The 20,715-nt window shown below is 41.4% G+C and overlaps 1 protein-coding gene across 3 annotated transcripts in view; it reads right to left on the bottom strand.

Annotated features, from left to right (window-relative positions):
• The window catches only part of LOC118240905 (Fc receptor-like protein 5), a 65,378-nt gene extending 48,604 nt beyond the window's left edge, over positions 1 to 16,774 (bottom strand). The window contains exons 1-11 of one of the 3 annotated variants that reach the window (XM_081704709.1): positions 16,700 to 16,772; positions 14,376 to 14,411; positions 13,786 to 14,061; positions 13,344 to 13,682; positions 12,781 to 13,059; positions 12,191 to 12,439; positions 10,441 to 10,719; positions 9,215 to 9,289; positions 8,816 to 8,893; positions 8,542 to 8,601; positions 6,988 to 8,018 (exon numbers count right to left, since the gene is read on the bottom strand). In XM_081704709.1, the coding sequence (XP_081560835.1) occupies positions 8,011 to 8,018; positions 8,542 to 8,601; positions 8,816 to 8,893; positions 9,215 to 9,289; positions 10,441 to 10,719; positions 12,191 to 12,439; positions 12,781 to 13,059; positions 13,344 to 13,682; positions 13,786 to 14,061; positions 14,376 to 14,411; positions 16,700 to 16,730 (1,710 nt within the window). In that variant the 5' untranslated portion in view covers positions 16,731 to 16,772 and the 3' untranslated portion in view covers positions 6,988 to 8,010. Of the gene's footprint in view, positions 1 to 6,987; positions 8,019 to 8,541; positions 8,602 to 8,815; positions 8,894 to 9,214; positions 9,563 to 10,440; positions 10,720 to 12,190; positions 12,440 to 12,780; positions 13,060 to 13,343; positions 13,683 to 13,785; positions 14,062 to 14,375; positions 14,412 to 16,699 lie in introns of those variants that run through there. The other 2 variants (XR_014119172.1, XM_081704710.1) reach the window with 2 other exon arrangements.
• Between the last annotated feature and the right edge of the window lie 3,941 nt (positions 16,775 to 20,715).

A 20,715-nucleotide genomic window follows, 5' to 3' on the forward strand; every position in this document is an offset into this window, starting at 1 on the left:
AGGAGCCCACATGTTGGATTTGACTAAAAACTTAACCACCACCCAAAAGATATCTGATGACCGGCACCCTTTAGGGTGGTACAAAATGCTGAATGCCGTAGCCAAATTAAATATACCATATTCAACCATTCCTAATGATGGTGTTCGCCGAAAACTGTCAGACATTAAAAAATCTAAATCATTGTACTGACCGGTTGTTTAACATTTAACACCACCATCAACAATGCTGCACACCCTGACGTGAGTTTAAATACACACAGATAAAACGAGGTGCAGGTGTGTGCAGGCGTGGCCACAAACGAAAGTCCTCCCACTGCACGTGGCTGGCCAAACCACGCGCCTCGTGGAAGGCGAGCGTTCCGTGACACCTAGGCCCAACCACTACAAAACTCTGTAAACAAAGGTCTGAAATTTCCAACTATGCAGAACTTTAAAAGGTGTCTGCTTACCTTCAAAATGCACACTTTTGGAACTTTCAACCCTCACACAAAACAATGCAGCTCTTAGGTCATCCATCAGTTGGTGCTGATAACGTTGTGGGTCCACAGCCAAAGGTCCCTGTAGTACTGGGCCACCAATAAATGTCCTTCCTAAATCCCCAGTCAGTGGGGGATTGAAGATTCAGACTTCAGAATTTATTAAAGAGAACAGCTGGTCTGTCTTTTATTGCAACTTAACATTAACAAGCAATATTGAAGCACCCTTCGGAGAATGTTACATTTGCCTGTTAACATTCTTTTATTACCTCAATGCCCTGGCATTGCTCAATGATGAGGTAGATAAGATCTGATGTTTTGCGAAACCACCCAGCCCTAGATCTTCTCTTGGCAAAAGAGGGAGGCATCTGCAAGGTCATTAATGAAACGTGTTGCTTTGACATCCCTAGTTACTATAACAACATTACTGACATCATTTCACACACAAAAGCTGCTATTACTGAGCTGCCACCTGCTGATAATTCTTGGTTCAGTTGGCTGACGGGCCTTGTCGGCCATTGTCGACCTTTGGGGATCTTGACTCATAAACATATGTTCAGCCATAATATTGATTATTGTGTTGATTCTTGTTTGTGGCACCTGTTTATTGTCACTGCTGTCTTCTTCATAACTTGTATCTCTACCTCTGTGATTAATCATGCTAACATTGCCTTGGTGCCTGCGTATTAGAAAGGTCTATATATCTTGATATGTGATTCCTGTTGGAATCAAAGGGGGGAGTGTTAGACACTGGAGCCTTTCTGCCTTCAGGCACCCAAAGCAAGGTCTCTGGCTATCAGCCATGACATGGCGGCTTGACCACGAGCTGGTCGCCCAAGGTCATCTGCTCCCTCTTCTTGTCTCCTTTACCCCTCCCTTTCTCTCTATCTCTCTCCCTGTCTCTCTCTTTAAGCACAGAATTGGCTCATGGCTGGTATGGGAACAGCTTGTGGCTCATTCATGCAGAAACATCTAATCTTTACTAACCTTGTCTCTTTCCTTTCTATGTAGATCCTTAGAGCATGCCTCACTTTTCCCCATCATCCTGTAGATTTAGATAATAGATATAGGACACATATATGCTCTGTGCTTTCCTCAATAAAGTGGAACTCTCTTGATTCACAAACCTGTTGTTAGTGTCTCTTGACTTCCCCGGATCGATACGGTTACAAAGGACAGAGGGCAGAGGGTAACTTAGAGGAGATCAAACCTGAAGTACTGGTCACTTTGAACCAGTTTCTAACAGCCTGGTGTCAGAAGTGGGATACTGCGTAGGTTAGTGATACCCCATGTGTCTCTTCCTGCTCAGTATCTCTGTGCTTAAATTTAATTTAAATTCAGTTTAGGAGTGTTTTTGTTTCTAATAAAGTGGAAGAAGTCTTGTCCGTTGGCACGAGCTAATTACTGTATGTACTTGTTATCCTCCCTGTTGAGAAGGTTGAGGAAGTCTCATTTGTTGGCATGAGCTGAATTTTGTGAACACTGTGTAATGATTTGTTATCCTGCCTGAGACTTATTGAAATGCAATTTACTGTTTATTGGTGAACTCTCCCTCCTCTGTACCTATTTGAGTGCTCTTTGTATAGTTGTATACTTGTTGTGATTTTTGCTGGGTGACCCATGGGTTCTGGTGTTAAGTTACGTAAAACACAAAAAGGGGAAAACCCTGAAGAATTGGATATCCCGGTGTGGTCTGGGCTCACACTGTGATCCGTACACTGATTGTCTGGCTGGTTGGGTTGAATGTGCTGGGTTTAGACACTATCCACATATAGGCTTATTTGAATGGGAGTTTGTAGTGCTCAGTGCTATGTTTATTTATGAGGGATATGGGGACCCTAGCTGGGATGTTCAGTATATGAAGAATTCTTGGCAGACCTGGGGTAAGGTCAAGCCGATGTGGGACAAGGCGCATGGTGTAAAACCCAATAAGATGCCTGGGTCTGAAAAGCTGTTTTTGCTGCCACACAACTGAAAGGATCCCCTCCTCCACTTCTGAAGCATGCACTGATAAGACAGGCTCCTGCTCAGGCAGATGTTTCTATGCAGAAGGCCACAAACACATCTGAGCTAAATCAGGAAGCTAAAAGGAGGCCTTCTGGAGGAGGAGCTGACAGCAAGCCCACACCCGCCCTCTACCCTAACCTCACCTCTCTACAGCAGGGTGAGACTTCGGGGCATGGCTCCAGCCCACCCACTCCCCCTGAATATTTCTGCTCCATTCATGATGCTGGGTGAGAAACTCTGTAGAATTATGCCTCCTAACATGACTGATATTAAAAATATTTGTGACAGTTTACCTGATATGACTAATGTTTATGCATTTGTGGATGCTTTAAAGGGATGCACCAAATATGCTCAATTAACAGGACCTGATTTCAGGACAATTCTGATGTGTTGTTTACAGCACAGGTTTACTGAGGAGAAGCTGATTAATGGCATTAAGTCACTGCAACAATGTTTATTACTGGGCCCAGCACACTAACGTTGACACCATTTATCAAGACCTGAGGGAATTCCTACTTAAACTACAGGCCTCTCAGAGAGATATATATGTGGCAACCAATTGCAGATATGGCCCTGATGAACTGTGCTCAGTGTTTGTTTCCTGTTTTACCAAGGCCTGGACTGCGCAGGCAGGCCTAGGATCAACCTCTGAGTCAGAGAGGAAGCTGTAGATATCAACTTGTCTGCAAAATATGAATCCCCAACATGCAAAAACTCTGTGGTGTAACACAGGGAACCTCTTTAGGAAGTCCCTAACTGAGTTTGCTGTTAGGGTGTGTGAATTACAGGCTGCAGGCACCCTTCCCATTACAATAGAGCAACCAGTCCCAGCCATGGTTGCACCCAGTCTAAGAAGAACTTGGAGTGCCATTATTGACACAAAAAGGGTCATTTTGCTTGTGAATGCCATAAGAAATGGTGGGATGCGTCAAGGTCAAACAATGACGATGGGAAGGGTCAGCAGCCCAGGGACAGATCCCAACATCCTGGTAATTGTCAGGCTGTGCCTGCCTTCCCATCCAGCACCGCCATCTGATCAATAGGGGTGCCCACAGAACAGAACCCTCACAGACAATGATCCGAACCAGTTTACAGGTTTAAATGCCACCCTAGTTAATGATATTCATTTGCTTCCTGTTATTGATCTGTTGGTCAATAATTGTTCATATTCATTTTTGGACTCCGGTGCCACTTATTCATCCTTTAGCTCAGGGGTCCCTGCAGACTGTCCTAAAATGCACTCTCTGCCCGTTAGAAGTCCGGATGACCCCACAATTTTTTTGATGCATCAGTTTGTAGTTATTCCTGGTTCTCCATTTAACCTGTGATGTTTTGAGGATACGTAGGATGTGGGGATGAGGCACGATGAAACAGGTGTTTATTCTTATGAACATGCAAAAACAAAAGACAAGGATCTACTGCTATGCGTATCTCAAACACCAACAAACATGGTACGAAAACAGGAGACATATATACACTAAAGACGATTACACATAATGCAAAACAGGTGGACGACATGAGAGGTTGTGGCAACATGGACGATCACACACCCACACACACACCAAGATGTTTGAGGAGGGGGCAGGGCCATAACGTGACAGAACCCCCCTTTAAGGGTGCGACTCCCGGCATGCCAGCTAAACGGGCTGCAGACCCGAGACCAACATGAAACGGCGAGGCCAGAGGACCTGGCAGTCCGCCCCAGGCTAGCATGAGCAGGAGCACAGGGAGGAACACTGGGACTAACACAATGACAGACACAGGAATGCACACACTGATGGGGACTGACATGGACACAGAGCAGAACAACAGGACAGGCACATGTATGGTAACGGGGAGAGACATGGTGACGGGAACAGGCACAACACTACACAAATTAAACAGTCTGTGAAGCTTGGTGCTGGGGGCTCGTCATCCTCGGAGCTCGTGACGTTGTTCGGAGGGGGAGGTCTCCCCCTAGAGCACCTTGCCCTGGGCAGAGCCTTAGGAGAGGCCTTGGTTGCTGGTGGCTCATCACCCTTGGAGCCCATGGTATCAGTCTGAGAGGAGGGATCCCGCTGAGGTACCTCCTCCACCTCCATCGACGGGTCCTCATCCTGATCGGACCACCGGTCCAACTCCAGCGTGATGTCACTGCGCTCCCTTCGCTCTTCATACTCCGCATAGCCCTCTGTGAGGTCCATTTAGGACCCTACAAATTCCACCGCCAAGTACCCAGTGGGTCCCTCCCCCGTTGTGATCCCATGGATTGAAGCCCGGATGAGTGATGGTCTCGCCGCAGTAAGGGAGAAGTCCGCAGTGTCCGACTCCGAGGACTAGAAATCATTATACCAGTTGTTTTGGTCAGACATAGTCCCGTGTGACTCCTCCACTTCTGCACCTGGACCATGCTCTCCTATTGCAGGAGTCAGGAGGGTACCCGAGAACATGGAATGCATCTTTTCCCCTTCTTCCCCTTCTTCTTGCCCTTCCCAGGTATCCTTCTTCGGTTCGTGTTGGGTCACGATTTGATGTTTAAAATGAATCTCTCTCTCTCTGTTGAGCAGGGCAAAATGATGATCCATTCCAGACCAAATATCTTTATGTTTACAGACATGCTGGGCCAGCCTAGCAACACAGCAGAACACTCTATACTTCCTGAGCTGGAAGACATTCCTAAATCTCTGTGGGCTGCCCATAAGAATGATGTGGGGTTTATACATTGTCCTCACTATAAGGTTCGACTCAAGCATGGTACCCCTGTTTACTGTAAACAGTATCTGCTATCTCCTGAAAAAGAAGCAGGTCTGTCACCTATCATTGACTCCCTGTTTACCCAATGTGTAATCATTCCCACTGTGTCACCCTACAATACCCCTGTAAACCCAGTGCGTAAACCAGGCGGTAAGGGATGGAGATTTACACAAGATCTCAGGCACATTAATGACATAGTAGTTCCTATAGCCCAGCTTGTGCCAGATGTGTCTGCCATTTTAACCTCTATACCTGCACACCACCACTATTCTACTGTTGTGGATATTTGCTCTGCCTGTTTCTCTCTACCAGTCCCCCCAGACAGCCAACCACTTTTCGCATTTACATTTCAGGGTGGGCAATACACGTGGTGCCGGCTCCCCCAAGGCTTCCTGAACCCCCTGGCTGTGTTCTCTGCTGTTGTAAGAGAAAGGGAGGGGTAAAGTACGCAAGAAGAGGGAGCAGATGACCTGGAGAGACAAGCTCGCGGTCAAGCCATCATGTCATGGCTGATAAGCAGAGACCTTGCATTGGGTGGCTGAAGGCAGAAAGGCTTCAGTGTCTAACAATAATAATGAAACAAAAGAAAACACCAATAAAATTCTTTATTGGAAATATCATTTCTTGAGGCTTGTATTACTAAAACATCAATAAAATGATCCAACCAATGAAAAGGGTACAGATGTTTTGTTTTGAGTCTCAGTGCCCTCACACACATACTGAGAAAACCAGGCCTGACAACAAAGAGGAACGTAACATCCATGTTAAACACACACGAGACCAGACAACATGTGACGAACCAAAGTTTAACCAAAGTGAGAGTTTAATGTGTGGTGGATAAATCCTAAACACACATCCAGTATCACAATGTAAAACAGCAGGAATAGGTCAAAAATACCAGAAGTAAAAAAGTAACAGGGAGACAAATCAACAGTAACAAACAAGTCAGATCACAAAAAGTCAGACTTATAAAGACTTAAAGAACACTTCGGGATTGCTACAAAGTAGCAGCAAGACTCCCCAACTAAACTACACAAGAAGCTTAAACACAATAATACTAATCACCAAACAAGGATGCAACACGATGGAGTGATTGACAAGGGGGAGAAGCTCAGTACTGCAGTGGGGCTGATCCCTGGTGACCAGAGGTAGTGTCCTCCCGAACCAGTGGATCAGTCCATTTCTGTGATACTGACACTATTATAAAGTAATAGTAGTGGTTCTGCTGTCATTAGTAATGGTGGCACAGTACAGTTCTGTGATACTGACTGTAATATGTACTTCAGTCTGTAGTGTTGAGTCTCACTGGCAATGACCACTAGAGAACATCATTGTCATGATTAGTCCCTTCCAGCTCCTGTGTTCCCTCATTGTTGAGTCGTTGTAGCAGTCCAGGGTTATATTACCAACACGGAGAGTACAGGGATACATGATTAAACAAACAAAACACATGAAGGCAAACAGGGGAAGCAGGCTATAACAAAGACTAGGAAACACAACCACTCAGATGAACATGCAATGAACAGCATTGATACCAGGCACACAACAGGGTTTAAATACATGAATTTAACAAGGGAGAAACGAGGGACAGGTGTAAGCAATCAAACGAGGGGCGGAGAAAACGAAACTATGACATGGAAATAAAATACACAAGACAAGGAAAACATGGAATGAGGAAGATGGGAGGGACTGATCATGACAATCATCAGTATTAGGATTAAGGTTAGGATTAGGATTAGAAATTCAGCAATGAAGAGTCATGAGATTGTACTGATCCTCAGAGTCCTGATGTTTATTTGTGCACATTTAAAAACTTCAGATCAGATTTTTCTTCATCAAAAAGAAGGGTGCTAATCTAACAATGAGTAGTTAATACAACAACACAGAAGTGAGATCAGGAGGAGATGAAGAAGTAGGATAGACAGAGAGAGAGAGAGACAGGAGGAGGAGAGAGGAGGATGATAGAGAGAGAGAGGTATGAATGAGGCCTGAGAGTCATCACCTCCTGAGAGTCATCACCTCCTGACCTTGATACCTCACAGACAGACACCACGGCACAGAAGAGTTACAGTGACATTTAGAAAAGTACAGAAATACAAACATAATATAAAACTTAATCAAAAATAATCACAAAATAAAAACAATACATATTGATTCCTTCACCCTAGTGAGGCTCACTACAGAAGATCACCAGGATTAGAGTTAGGGTTAAACCCTAGTGAGGCTCACTACAGAAGATCACCAGGAATCTCCAGGTCTTTAATTTACAAAGTGCTGCAGTTACATAACACTGTAAAAAATGTTTAAAAAATCTTGGATCAAAGGTTAAAAAGTGGAGCATAATGTGTCTCTCTGAGTGACTCTAGTAACAAACACACAAACATAAGCAGTCACTCAATCACAAGCTTCAGAACAGCTGAAAAGACAGAAGGTCTGTTGGCTGTGAAGCCCCACAGAACTCATACACTTATCTCCTCTACAGAGAAGGAACTCCAACACCACTGAATCTGATTCTCCTGGAATGTTTATGCTACAACCAGCACACATCATATTTGGATTCACATGACAAAACAAACAAACAAAACAATTATAATGTTATCAAGCATTTCTACACTAAGAGTGAGACTAGTATGTTAATTTTGGTGAAACTACACTTTCACTGTAAGATATTTTACCGCCAACCTGTTACATCTCCATCTGTTATAAAACACCTTCCTGTTGTAGACGTGAGTATTTGGCTTTAGTGAGTAACATAGGAGGATGAACTCTGTTTCCCAGCAGTCTGTGCTGTTCCTCAACAACCTTCACAAAAATGATTCAGAAACATTCATTAGGATCAGTCATTATTTCTGTACATAGAATCACTGTCAGTTCAGCTCCACTCTACCTGTCTTCTATTTAACAAAGCTGGCAGGTTCAGTTCTGTGCACATAAACAGTAAAGGGCTCTTACATGTTTCATGATTGTTTATTAATTATTTTAAACCTGAGCAGAAGTCACTTTGCATTGTTATTCAGTTTCACTTGAAATAAAGTTTAAAATGAACACTGGCTCCTTTTTCACTGAGTCATGTTTATTAAAAATATTCCAACCACAGCAGCTGCTACTGACAGTAATGAATGGAGTGGAGATCAGTGAGCACTCTATGGAGTGATATCTGCTGACTGGCTTCAGCTCTGTTTCCTTCACTGTTAGCTGGTTTTGAAGGACTGGTTTGAGCTCTCCTTATGACCAGTTATAGCGGTCCTTTAGGTCTTTGGGTGCAGTAGTGGCTTGGTACAGCCTGGTACCTCTGAAATGATGCCATAGATCTTGGAGCACTGACCTTTGTGTGAGTCCTGCCTCACTTCTGAGTACACAGTGTCTAACCACACACTGCTCTTCTCTAGTAGGGACAGAAGAGGCTGAATTAGACCACAGGAAGAAGTCCAACCCTCCAAATGATTAAACACAACATGACCTGAATAACCTACAGTGGGTAACTAAGCACACAGTTACTAAGCAGTGAATCAAAACGTAGAATCTTAAGAGTTCTTCAGGTCAGCTGTATCTTGGTGTGTCGCTGCTGTAGGTGACTAAAGTTTCTCCTTTTCATGTACCTTCTTTTTTCTTTGCTTTCTGTTTTGGTTTCAGTTCGATCTCAGCATAAGTGACTTCACTGGGTCCCGCACCAGTGTCTGCAGTAACAGAGAACAAAACCAAAGCAAACACAGACGTGACCTCTCGCTGACCTTTAGTGTTCTAACCAGCTCATCATACAAGCTTCATTCCCACAATGCACTGCTGCTGCTTTTGGAGACCAGCATGTGTTTCCTTTGTCTCATGTGATGATTATATAGTATATATATATATGTATATATATACAGTAGAGTGATGTAGATCAGACTTTATCCTCCAGTGTGTAGTTATACAGAACCTGTTACTTATATGTATAGTAGAGTGATGTTGTGTGTGTGAGGTGTGAATTAAATCCCATTGTGAGGGTGATGCTGATTTACCTTTATTCCTCCTTTTCTTGTTGTGTTTCATGACCTGAGAATAACTGACATCACTGAGGTCGTCTGCAGGTTCATCTGACACAGAGTGCAGTGTGTTTATAACAGAGTACAGTGTGTTTATTACTACAAGAGGTTCCTGGACTTTAGTTTGTAGCTGCACTCTGTCCAAGCCTTTCACTGCAACAATATTTCACTGCAATAATATTTAAACTATTCATAAATGACCTGCAGTTGATCTCAGACCTTTGTTGTTTTTTTAGCACCACAGCAGGGTCAGTAAGATGAAGAACACGACCAAACTCGGTCCCACAGCCAAACCAACCAGGCCAAGAGAGGAGGCATCTCTAGCTGAACTCATAGGAACCAAAACATCACATGAATCAAAATGATTTGTCACACGTCTCTGCTCCAGACTATGTGAGCTCACTGTGTACTCTCTTCTTCAACACAGTAGGGGGCGCTATTAGTGAGATCGGGTCTTGTAACAAAAGTCCTGTGTATCATTTTTAAGATCCATTATAAGTTGGTAATGATAATAACCAGAAATTAAGTAAGATTGCATTTCACAGTTATAATACCATGCAGTATTACTGGAATTACTGGAAAAGTACAGTTACAGTATATTTTTTACCCTTAATAAGTAAACACAATACATGTGGACTGAGTGTGTTCTGCTACTGTCTACAAAGAGTTTAAATGAGTAAAATAGATGTTAAACTCATGAAATGACTGTGATCTTACCATGTACAGTCAGGTAAACAGAGTTACTGTACAGACCTAAATCTATCACACAGATAACCAACACAATGTTTTCTATAATTATACACTGTAAACTGTTACTCACTAGTACACAGAACTAAATCTAAATCTATCACACAAGTCACTGCTGTCTGGTCCTGCAGATGTTTTAATACTGAATAAACCCATTAATTCAGAAGCACATAAATCATGTCCTGTAGCAGACATGACAGCTTCCTGTTATTCAGGAAATCAAACATTTTCTGATCTGCTTTGTCATTTTTCTACTAAAATGTTATTGACTTCTCCTCTCTAGTGGCCAAAGTATGCACATGTCCAAGACTCCCCAGTACATGTAGTGACACTTTAGTATTGTGCCAACTTTTACTAAGGGTTGATAAGTACTGATATTTCATATTTTTGCTGAATATGTAACTGACAAATTAAATTTCAATTTTTTTAGTTATAGAATGCAAACGGTTCCTCACCAGTAACGTTTACCCACAGTGCATCACTGTAGTTTGTGTAGTAGACTGGGTTTCCTCTACCAGCTCTGCACCAGTACTGGCCTCCATCAGAGGGCGCCACTGAGCTGATGTTGTAGGAGTTTGTTGCAGTGTTGGTCTCAGTCTCAGGGTTCTGTGTGTGTCTGGACCAGTAAAAACTCCATCCAGCAGGCTGGTCCAGCTTACAGTGCAGAGTCACTGGGTTTCCCACCAGTGCAGCTCCTTTAAGGCTTGATGTGAGTTTAGGTGTAGGTTTAACTGCTGATGGAGATGAAACACACAGTTCAAGATATGCAATGGCAGAGTGCATAGAGATATCTATGAAATGAGTAACATTCTTAGATTAAAAATAGATGAAGTATAAGAGTATTTTAAACATTTTAAAATAAGAACAATAGACTCTCAGTAACATGGTGTAGCAGTAGTGAAGCAGTAGATTAATCAACAGACTTTTAATTAACTGTTTATATCAGATTTGTTTATAATCTGATGAATTCAGTTGTTTTTCACTTTATTTGGGTGTCCAAGTTCTTATCTGTAGATGTTAACCTGAGAAGTCACTGAACATGTAACAGGTATAATACATACCATCTTAGCACACTCAACAAGCTGTTATAGACATGCTGTTAACATTCTGTAACTGGATTTTAACTGGACTTTGAGATGGGGTTGGGGTCAGGATTACACTCCTACTCATTCACATGTGAGTGTGATGGTCTCTCTACTCAATATTTGTGTCCATTTAGACTGCACAGTCAGAACCAGCTCAGGCTCCAATGTAGAAATCACACAGTACTTAAATTCTGCTTTTATGTTCACCTCTCTATAAGATCATGTGTTGGAAGCTTATTAAACCTTTGAAAGCTTTTTGAAAACATCTAATAGTTTTGATACAAGAAGTGAACTTGAAGGAATAAATAAATGGAATGTATTACTTCACATGCAGCTCAGCTGAACCACATCTGGTAGGAGTAATGGTAGTGTTGATACAGTAGGAGTAATGGTGGTGAAGGTACAGTAGGAGTAATGGTGGTGATGGTAAACAGAAATGAACACAAAAATGTTTATTGTCCAAAACATTCCCTGACAGTCCTAGTATTAAAATGGCCCCTAGTTTACAAATAGGTTCTACGCCTTTGGGACCAGTTATCTACTTGAACACATTTAAATGTATCAATACATCCAGCAGTGTAATAGCATTTTATTTCTCTAAAATAAATGAGTGTATTACATGTAGATTTAAGCCTTAATTAATGTAACTGGATTCCATGTGAACACTTTGTTGCATTTATGTAAATACTGATTCACACCACAAGATGGGGCTGTTTGATTTCCTATTTCTGCTGTGGATAGACTATATAAAAAACATATATTCTGTCTCTTAGAAAATGATGGGTAACAGTAACTTTACATGGCTTGAATGACTAAATGTAAGTAATGTATATCCATAGGCTCAAATACTCAAATGCATATGAAAATACAAATATATAAACTGAAGAGAGTTCAGTCAGGGACAGGACATGGTGTTCATGGTGTTCAGAGTAAACTCAGTACAAGCGTAAATTCATTACATCGAGTCTCACCCTGCACTGTGATGTTCACAGGATTACTGCTCCAAGATTCAGAATTATAAAATGATTTTCTTGCTAACATACATTTGAAGCTCTGGTTAAATTTGAAGCTCTGGTTAAATTAGTGGAATAATAAAGATGTGAAATCTTTAAATTCTGACCTCTGACTGAGACCCAGCTGTGTGGTGACTCTCCTCTCTCTGGGTGTTTACAGTAGTAGACACCCTCATCTGACTTTGAGACATTATGGATGGTGATTTCTCCTGCAGTCTGGGTCTGGATGAGTGATCCATCTTTATATAAATCAGCTCTGAGGCGTGATGTGATAGTGGGGCGAAGTAAACAGTGCAGAGTCAGAGGATCTCCCACAGTCACAGGATGGACAGAACTCTCCAGAATCACATCACCATCTAGAACAGAGAAAACACTTTACTCATCTTTTATAGAGAGAAGGATTCCAGCATGAAAACTGAATATTACATAACAGGGACACAGAACATTAACACAATAAAGTAGAAAGTAGAATGTCACACACACACACACACACACACACACACACACACACACACACACACACACACACACACACACACACACACAGAATATGTTAAATTAACAGCTTTTCTTATTAACTCTACTTAACAGTTTTCTTAGCCAGTAACTGATAGTTCTATATATTGTGAACTATAATATCCTGTTATCAAACATTTCCTTTTCTCCTTAACTAGTGAGTGCATACATGCAGACTCACTGTGCACTGTGATGTTAACAGGATTGCTGCTCCCTCCAGATTCAGACTGACACCAGTACACTCCAGTGTGGGATGTGTAGAGGTATCCGATGGTGCATGTAGATCCTGTAACTGATCCCCAGAGTGATGAACAATCTGACACCCTCCCACTGTGTGTGTATCCTCTCACTCTCCATCCAGGAGAGTCACTCTGTCCCTCACAGCTCAGTGAGAGAGAGTCACCACTAAAGTGTTGAGTTCTGCTGGGACTGATGATCAGAGAGACTGGAGGAGACAGACCTTAGATACAGAAATTATACATCACGTGTTATTATTATTGTCTTATCATAGCAGGAGTGTAGTGAATACATTTAACATGGAAAGATTACAACCAGTTTGATGCCTCCTTTGATGATTGAAAACTACTAATGACATCTAGTTAATAACATATGACTAAGCTCTTGATTGTGTTTATGACAGTGATTGATGTTTCACAAACACACACACACACACACACACACACACACACACACACACACACACACACACACACACACACACACACTGCTGTTGTTTGTCCTCACCTGTGATCCATAGTGGCTGTGTGTTACTGTACTGTGTCTGATAGGCTGGTTCTCCTCTCTCTGCTCTGCACACATAAACTCCTGTGTGATGTAGAGCAGCAGGACTGAGAGTGTAGGAGCCTCCAGCTCCTCTGATGCTGTCTGAGAGGATTTCAACAAAATACCTCACAGAGTCATGAATGTCTGTTACTGGAGTTACACATTCTCTGTAGGGAACAGCTCTGTACCAGCTGAATGTCCAGCCTGTAGAGGAGTCTCTGACCTCACAGCTTAGACTCACTGAGTCTCCTTCAGTCAGCCAGATCTGGGGAGACACACTCAGTACTGCCTGGGGTATCACTGTAACACAGCAAATACAAGTTATTGGGTGTTTAAAATCACTCACACACAATAGCAACCTTGCTATGAATGTCTATTGGCTGAATTCACAGTCCAAACTCACCTGACACAGTTAATGTAATAGCATTACTGATCTCTGAGCTCTGAGAGTCTCTTCCCCTGTACCCTCTGCAGGTGTATGTACCACTGTCATACTGTACAACAAAGTTGAATGTGTATGTATTGGATGTGACGTATGGGTAGATACTGTTGCCATCCTTATACCAGCTGTATGTCCACCCAGTGTCTCCTTCTAGCCGTATGTCACATCTGAGAGTCACAGTCTCTCCTCTGAACACGTGATTATCAGGACTTACACTCACAACAGCTTTAACATGACCTGCAGAAACATTAAACATTTGAATTCTTCATTCAGTTACTTTGAAAACAAATAAATTACACAGATCTAAATCTAAATCTACCACACCAGTCAGTGCTGTCTGGTCCTGCACATGTTTTAATACTAAATAAATTCATTAATTATAAAATACATACACTAAAATGCTAAATGTGTAAATTAATACATTTAAAATAGCATTTTTTCATAAATGTCTCATTACATCATTCCATCATACCATGTTTCATCTAATAGTTGAATAGAGTTAGTAATGGCAGTTTGGGTTTTAAATAATATATAAACAGAATATAAATCACCTTGAGCAAGTCCAGCTTGAACAAATGAAATCAGCACTATAAACATAAAAGAGGGAACATATGAATATGAACAATGAAATCATTAATTTATTAAAAAACACAATTAAAAAAAACACATTTTAAAAACAGTAAAAATAAAAGTATGTACAACTGTTCATTTAAATAAAAAAACAAAACAAGACACTTTAACATGCTAGATAACTTTTAATAAATTTTCATTTAAACTCAAAGGGAGTGGAGAAAGTGACCAAAATAGAGAAAGAAACGAATCTTTCACGATAAAACACATTTAGTGTAGTTTAGAGTGCTGAAGATTTTGAACACAAGGGGGCGTCAGTGATTTATGTTTCTGTGGACAGTGGTGTGTGCTGTGGTATGAGCAGATTCACTACTGCTGTTTCACAGTTCCACAGTGTCTGTTACTTATGGACATCCTATCCAGCATTCTCTAAGTGTTTAGAGGGTTTATGAAGAATGAACACACTGTGTAACGTGGAGCGATAGAGAGCTGGATGCAGACACTGAGAAGAGCGAGATTTATTAAGGGCAAATCCAGAATCTGGGTCATTAAGACAGTCCAGGGTCATAGCACTGATACGAACAGATCCAGGAAATATATTAAACAAAAAGTACAAAATCTGGAAAATAAATCAACAGGCAAACCGAGAGAAAACAAGGTACAGATACACAGACAACAAGGCAGAACCCAGAACACTGACTGAGTAAACGAAAACAAGACAAGAGCTCAGACAACAGCTTAGTACAAACACAATGAGCAGATAACGGCTAGAACAACCACCAGCAAGACACTGAGGAAAACACTGGGTTTAAAAACACAACCTAACAAGGTAGAAACGAGGAACAGGGGAAACTAATGAAGGCCAGAGAACTAAACGAGGGGCTGAACTAATGAAACCAAAACAAGGAATCACATATGGAAATGAAATCCATGGAAATCACATGGAAATGAAAATCAGGATGGAAACAGAAACTGAAAGCAGGTGAATGCAGCGACGCTCGGGATCGTAACACTGATTCACAAATCTGCTGAATTTGTGAATTTGTTTCTGAGATTCGTGTATAGGATTAATTGTTAAATAGTCATGCAGTATTAATGGGACAAAATAAAAGTGTTTGTGAGATGTTCCATGACTGTAGAACTGTTGTTCTCCATCTCCCCATTTCTGCTGATAACATGAAGCTCTGAAAAAGAATCCAGTGGAGTTCTGTGTGTTGAGGTTCATGTCACAGTGTTTCCTTTCATATCTATAAAATGAAGAGTCTCTCTTGTGTCAGGCTGATTACAGCCAGACTATGTTGGTCAAGATCATTCTTCCGCCTCTTAATATAAGTGTTTTCATTTATATTACAAAAAGCAAACGGTTAATAATGTTTGTCTTGGTCATTTCCTGTTGATCGTCACCTTCCTTTATTGTTTACTCACATTACATTTGTTGAAGTTACAGTATTTTTACACATTTAGTCTGTTAAAATCTTAATATACACAGTAGGTTACATTGTTCCATCACACTGTTGTAGGTCTTAATTTACACAAATACACAAAACAGTCCAAGCAGTGGATGTTATCTGCTGATTTTCTACAGGGTTTGTTTGTACTCTGTACTGAACTGTTTCAACAGCATGTAGCTTTTCCCACTTATATCTGTGGTCATTCTTTGGGTTTGCTGTACTCTACTGACTTCTCTATTCCTAAATTATGTTGCTGTGACCCAAATCCCAAATATACAGACTCTCCAGTTTCTATAGTGATAGTGATGTCATGTCTGTCAACCCTGTGTAGGTAGTTAGGAGTCTTGGGGTTCTTCTTCACCCCACACTTTCATTTGAACCTCATGTTAGATCACTCACTAAATCTGTTTATTTCTCCTCTAAAACTCTACTCCATGGTTTCAGTAGCTCTAGTGTTGACCATTGTAATCCTCTCTTCACTGGTCTTACTGTTAAACTCTGACAAACTCATCTGCTAGAGTCGTAAGCCTCCATATCACTTCCGTGTTTCATCAGATACACTGATGTGTAGAAGTACACTCGTAACTGGTCTGTTCCCATATTGAGCACAAATATGTACAAGAACGTCTCCTCCTTCTCTCCAGCCCAGTACATCAAAGAGAACCCTTTCCATAACACATCTGGATACAGTGAGAACACCTGAGCACATGGAAGAGAAACTCTGATCCTCCCTTCTGAAGGAACTACACAACTAACTCACATAATCTCATCAGTCAGGCTCCTCAGACTGCACATTACCAACTTAATACAGCACCTCTGACTCTAATGAAGACATAAAGAGAACATTTACTCACAGAGCACCACAGGGAGTGGACTGAGCGCCATGCTGTCCCAGTAATGACGGACTGACTGAGTGACTGTGTGTGTTAAAGCCACATCACTTCCTGTGTTCTCAGAATTAAAGTGCGTTATTGTTTTAAGTGCCTTGACTGTCTGTGGTGTGTGTGTGCTAGACATAGTGAGGCCAAGTCCTGTGTTCTCATAGTCAAAGCAAAGGGGAGAGAGAGAGAGAGAGAGAGAGAGAGAGAGAGAGAGAGAGAGAGAGAGGAGGCCACGGTTTCCATTTTATATTAAGTGCCTCCACTGTGTGGTGTGTATGTTGGACACAGTGAGGCCATAATTATTCATCATAATTATTATAAAGAATATTATTTATTTAATTTAAATGTGTTGAATACACATTTGCAGGACCTCCATGCTGGGGGAGGGAACAGGAGGCAGCGCTGATCCACTTCTCTCCCCTGGAGCAGTTTGTCCTGCTCCAGCACACAAGGGTAGCAGTCAGAGGAAGAGCACTAGAGAATTCCTCAGGGTGTCTCACAGGGACAGACACATGTGTTCTAGTATCAAGCCCTCATCACTCAGACACCACAGTAAGATGATCACACTCTAAACACTTTAACACCAGATCCATGCAAACCCAACACAAAGTTTGTGGAGAGTAGAAAAGAGAATGTGCAGGTGAAAGAAGAGAGAATTAATTCTGATTCTGCACACTTTAAATGAATATTATTAAACACCACTGAGTATCAGTAACATGAAGTAGAGAGCAGGTCACTATTTATCACCTCTAACAGTCCATAACACCCACCACCCTGCACTTCCTGCCTCTGCTACACAGCTGAAATAGAACAGAAACCACAACACTCACCTCCCTCTGAGCTCATGCCTCCATTTATGTTATTTCTGTGTGTGTGTGTGTGTGTGTGTGTGTGTGTGTGTGTGTTTGTGTGAGTGTGTGTATGTGAGTGAGTGTGTGTGTGTGTGTGTGTGTGTGTGTGTGTGTGTGTGTGTGTGTGTGTGTGTGTGTCTTTGAGAGAGAGAAGTAAAATGTGAGATCGTCATGTAAAGAGGAAGGAACCACACAGTCTGTGTCCACTAAAGGAGGTTTTAGAGATCTGCAAAACATGCAGAAGGGAGGATCAGAGTTTCTCTTCCATGTGCTCAGGTGTTCTCACTGTATCCAGATGTGTTATGGAAAGGGTTCTGTTTGATGTACTGGGCTGGAGAGCAGGAGGAGAAGTTCTTGTACATATTTGTACTCAATATGGGAACAGACCAGTTACCAGTGTACTTCTACACATCAGTGTAGCTGATGAAACACGGAAGTGATATGGACGCTTACGACTCTAGCATATGTGTTTGTCAGAGTTTTCACAGTAAGACCAGTCAAGAGAGGATTACAATGCTCAACACAAGAGCTATTGAAACCATGGAGTAGAGTTTTGGAGGAGAAATAAACAGATTTAGTGAGGGCTCTAATATGAAGTTCAAGTGAAAGTGTGGGGTGAAGAAGAACCCCAAGATTCATAACTACCTGGACGGGGTTGACAGCCATGACATCACTATCACTATAGAAACTGGACAATCTGTATATTTGAGATTTGGATCATACCAACATAATTTAGGAATTGAGAAGTCAGTAGAATACAACAAATCCAAAGAATGACCACAGATATGAGTGGGAAAACCTACATGCTGTGTGGTGTTGAAACAGTCAAGTAGAGTCTACAAACAAACCCTATAGAAAATCAGCAGATAACATCCACTGCTTGGGCTGTTTTGTGTGTTGGGGTAAATTAATAAGTATAACGGTGTGATAGAATGTAACATACTGTGTATATTAACATTTTAACAGACAAACTGGGTAAAAATACGGCAATCTCAAAAAAATGTAACAGAAGTAAACAATAAAGGAAGGTGACGATCAACAGGAAATGACCAAGACATACATTATTACCCTTAAGACCAACGCCTACCCCCCTAACAAAAGGCCCATTACCACATGAATCTGTTGTAGTAGCAGAGAGAACGTGCATACACAACTCCACTATATTCTTTTTCAGCAGAAATGGGGAGATGGAGAAAAACAGTTCATCCTGGTTTTGGTTTCGTTAGTTTAGCTCCTCGTTTAGTTCTCTGTCCTTCATTACTTTCCCCTGTTCCTTGTTTCTACCTTGTTAGGTCGTGTTTTTAAACCCAGTGTTGTCCTCAGTGTATTGCTGGTCGTTGTTCTAGCCGTTATCTGCTCATTGTGTTTGTACTAAGCCGTTGTCTATGGAAAGCCAAACATTTTGTATGAAAAAATATGGTGCTATTTTTCACTATGCTGTAAAATACGCTACAAAAACCATCAAAAACATCATATTTTACACCTTTTAAATGTCAGTTGAAACTCCGTAAAAAGCTTCGCGTTAAGTGCTCACAAACGGCGCTTTTACGCTATTTTGGCGTGCTTACAACGGCGTTTAAAATGCCGTTTTAAAGTATAATAAGCTCTGCCTATTGGGTTTCACAGTTAATAGACTTGAACTTGAACTTTCATTCACTCACGAACAAGGTCAGACCAGATCAGTTCACTACAGATTTTAATCGGCTGATGAACCAGTGCTCAAGTTTGTTTATTTTGGGGATTTACATGTGTTCATTCGTAAAAATACTAACCAGACACAACTAGCTAACTGATAAATGGCTGCAAAATAAAGCTCACCCAAAGATAGCTGTAGTTGGTCAGTCATGAGTTGCTTCTAGCACTAGACTGAAAGCCAGTCGAGCTTGTTGCCTAGCTAGCTATCAGAGGTGCGGGTAGTGTCGTTATAGCAACTGCTGACTTCAGACTTTTGTTCTGGTTAAAACTGAATGGAAGGGGTTATCCCCAGGTTAGAAGATGGCTAGTAAGAAATAGCCTTGTTCTTTAAAAACTATATAGATTTTAAGAGGAATAAAATCTGAATTGTAATTATCTATATGACAATGATAATCTTAATATTTAATTATTGGCATAGGCTTTGAGACGTTTGTTGAGAGAATCTATATACAATGTCCTTTCCCCATTCATTCTAGTCCATTTGGCTTGTCTGTTCTTTTTTCTGAGTTATAAAACATTACACTGGATTTTTTTTAAGATTGTTTGGTGTGCGCTCATTTGTTTTTTTGTTTGTCTCCCATTCTATGTGCTGTTCATGTGTGTTCTTGGTCAGGTTAGTCCCTACCACAGTGGAGTCACCTGCAAGTCAGAGACACTCCTGCTGTGCTTGAAAACAAAGACCTCACCTGTATGATCCCTCACCCTCCTGAAGAGCCCGAAAGACTGGGCTGGAGATTTTACTAATTAGACTGTCAGCAGCAGCTTTATTGTGTCTGGTTTGTTGACTGTGTGTCCTGTGCAGTCCAACTACAGCAGTTTCATCCTCTGACATAGCTGTGATGGACTTAATTCTCATTGTCACTCTTTTTAGGTGATCTTACATTACTAGATGCTCACACATTACTCAATGAGCACTGGTTCAGCAGCCGATTAAGATCTGTAGTGAACTGGTCTGGTATGACCTTGTTCGTGAGTGAATGCGTTCGTCTATTGGCTGTCGAACCCAATAGGCAGAGCTCATCAGACAATAAAATGGTGTTTTAAATGCCGTTGTAAGCAAGCCAAAACGTTTAGAGCCCTTAAAACGACGCTTTTTACGGCTTTTCAACTGACATATAAACGGTGTAAAATGCGGCGTTTTTAAATGGTTTTTGGAGCAGATTTTACAGCGTAGTGAAAAATGTTTTGTGGTGCAAAAGCGTCCAAAACAAATTTTACAAATAAAACGCGCTTCATTTGAGAATTTTGACCACTTTGCCTTGTTGTCTGTGTATCTGTACCCTGTTTTCTCTCGGTTTGCCTGTTGATTTTCCAGATTTTGTATTTTTTGTTTAATACATTTCCTGGATCTGTTCGTATCGGTGCTATGACCCTGGTCTGACTTACTGACGAAGATTCTGGATTGTCCCTTAATAAATCTCGCTCTTCTCATCGTCTGCGTCC

This window comes from Electrophorus electricus, chromosome 21 (genome assembly GCF_041902795.1).
Source record: "Electrophorus electricus isolate QZ-2024a chromosome 21, ASM4190279v1, whole genome shotgun sequence".
NCBI classification, from domain to species: Eukaryota; Metazoa; Chordata; class Actinopteri; order Gymnotiformes; family Gymnotidae; genus Electrophorus; species Electrophorus electricus.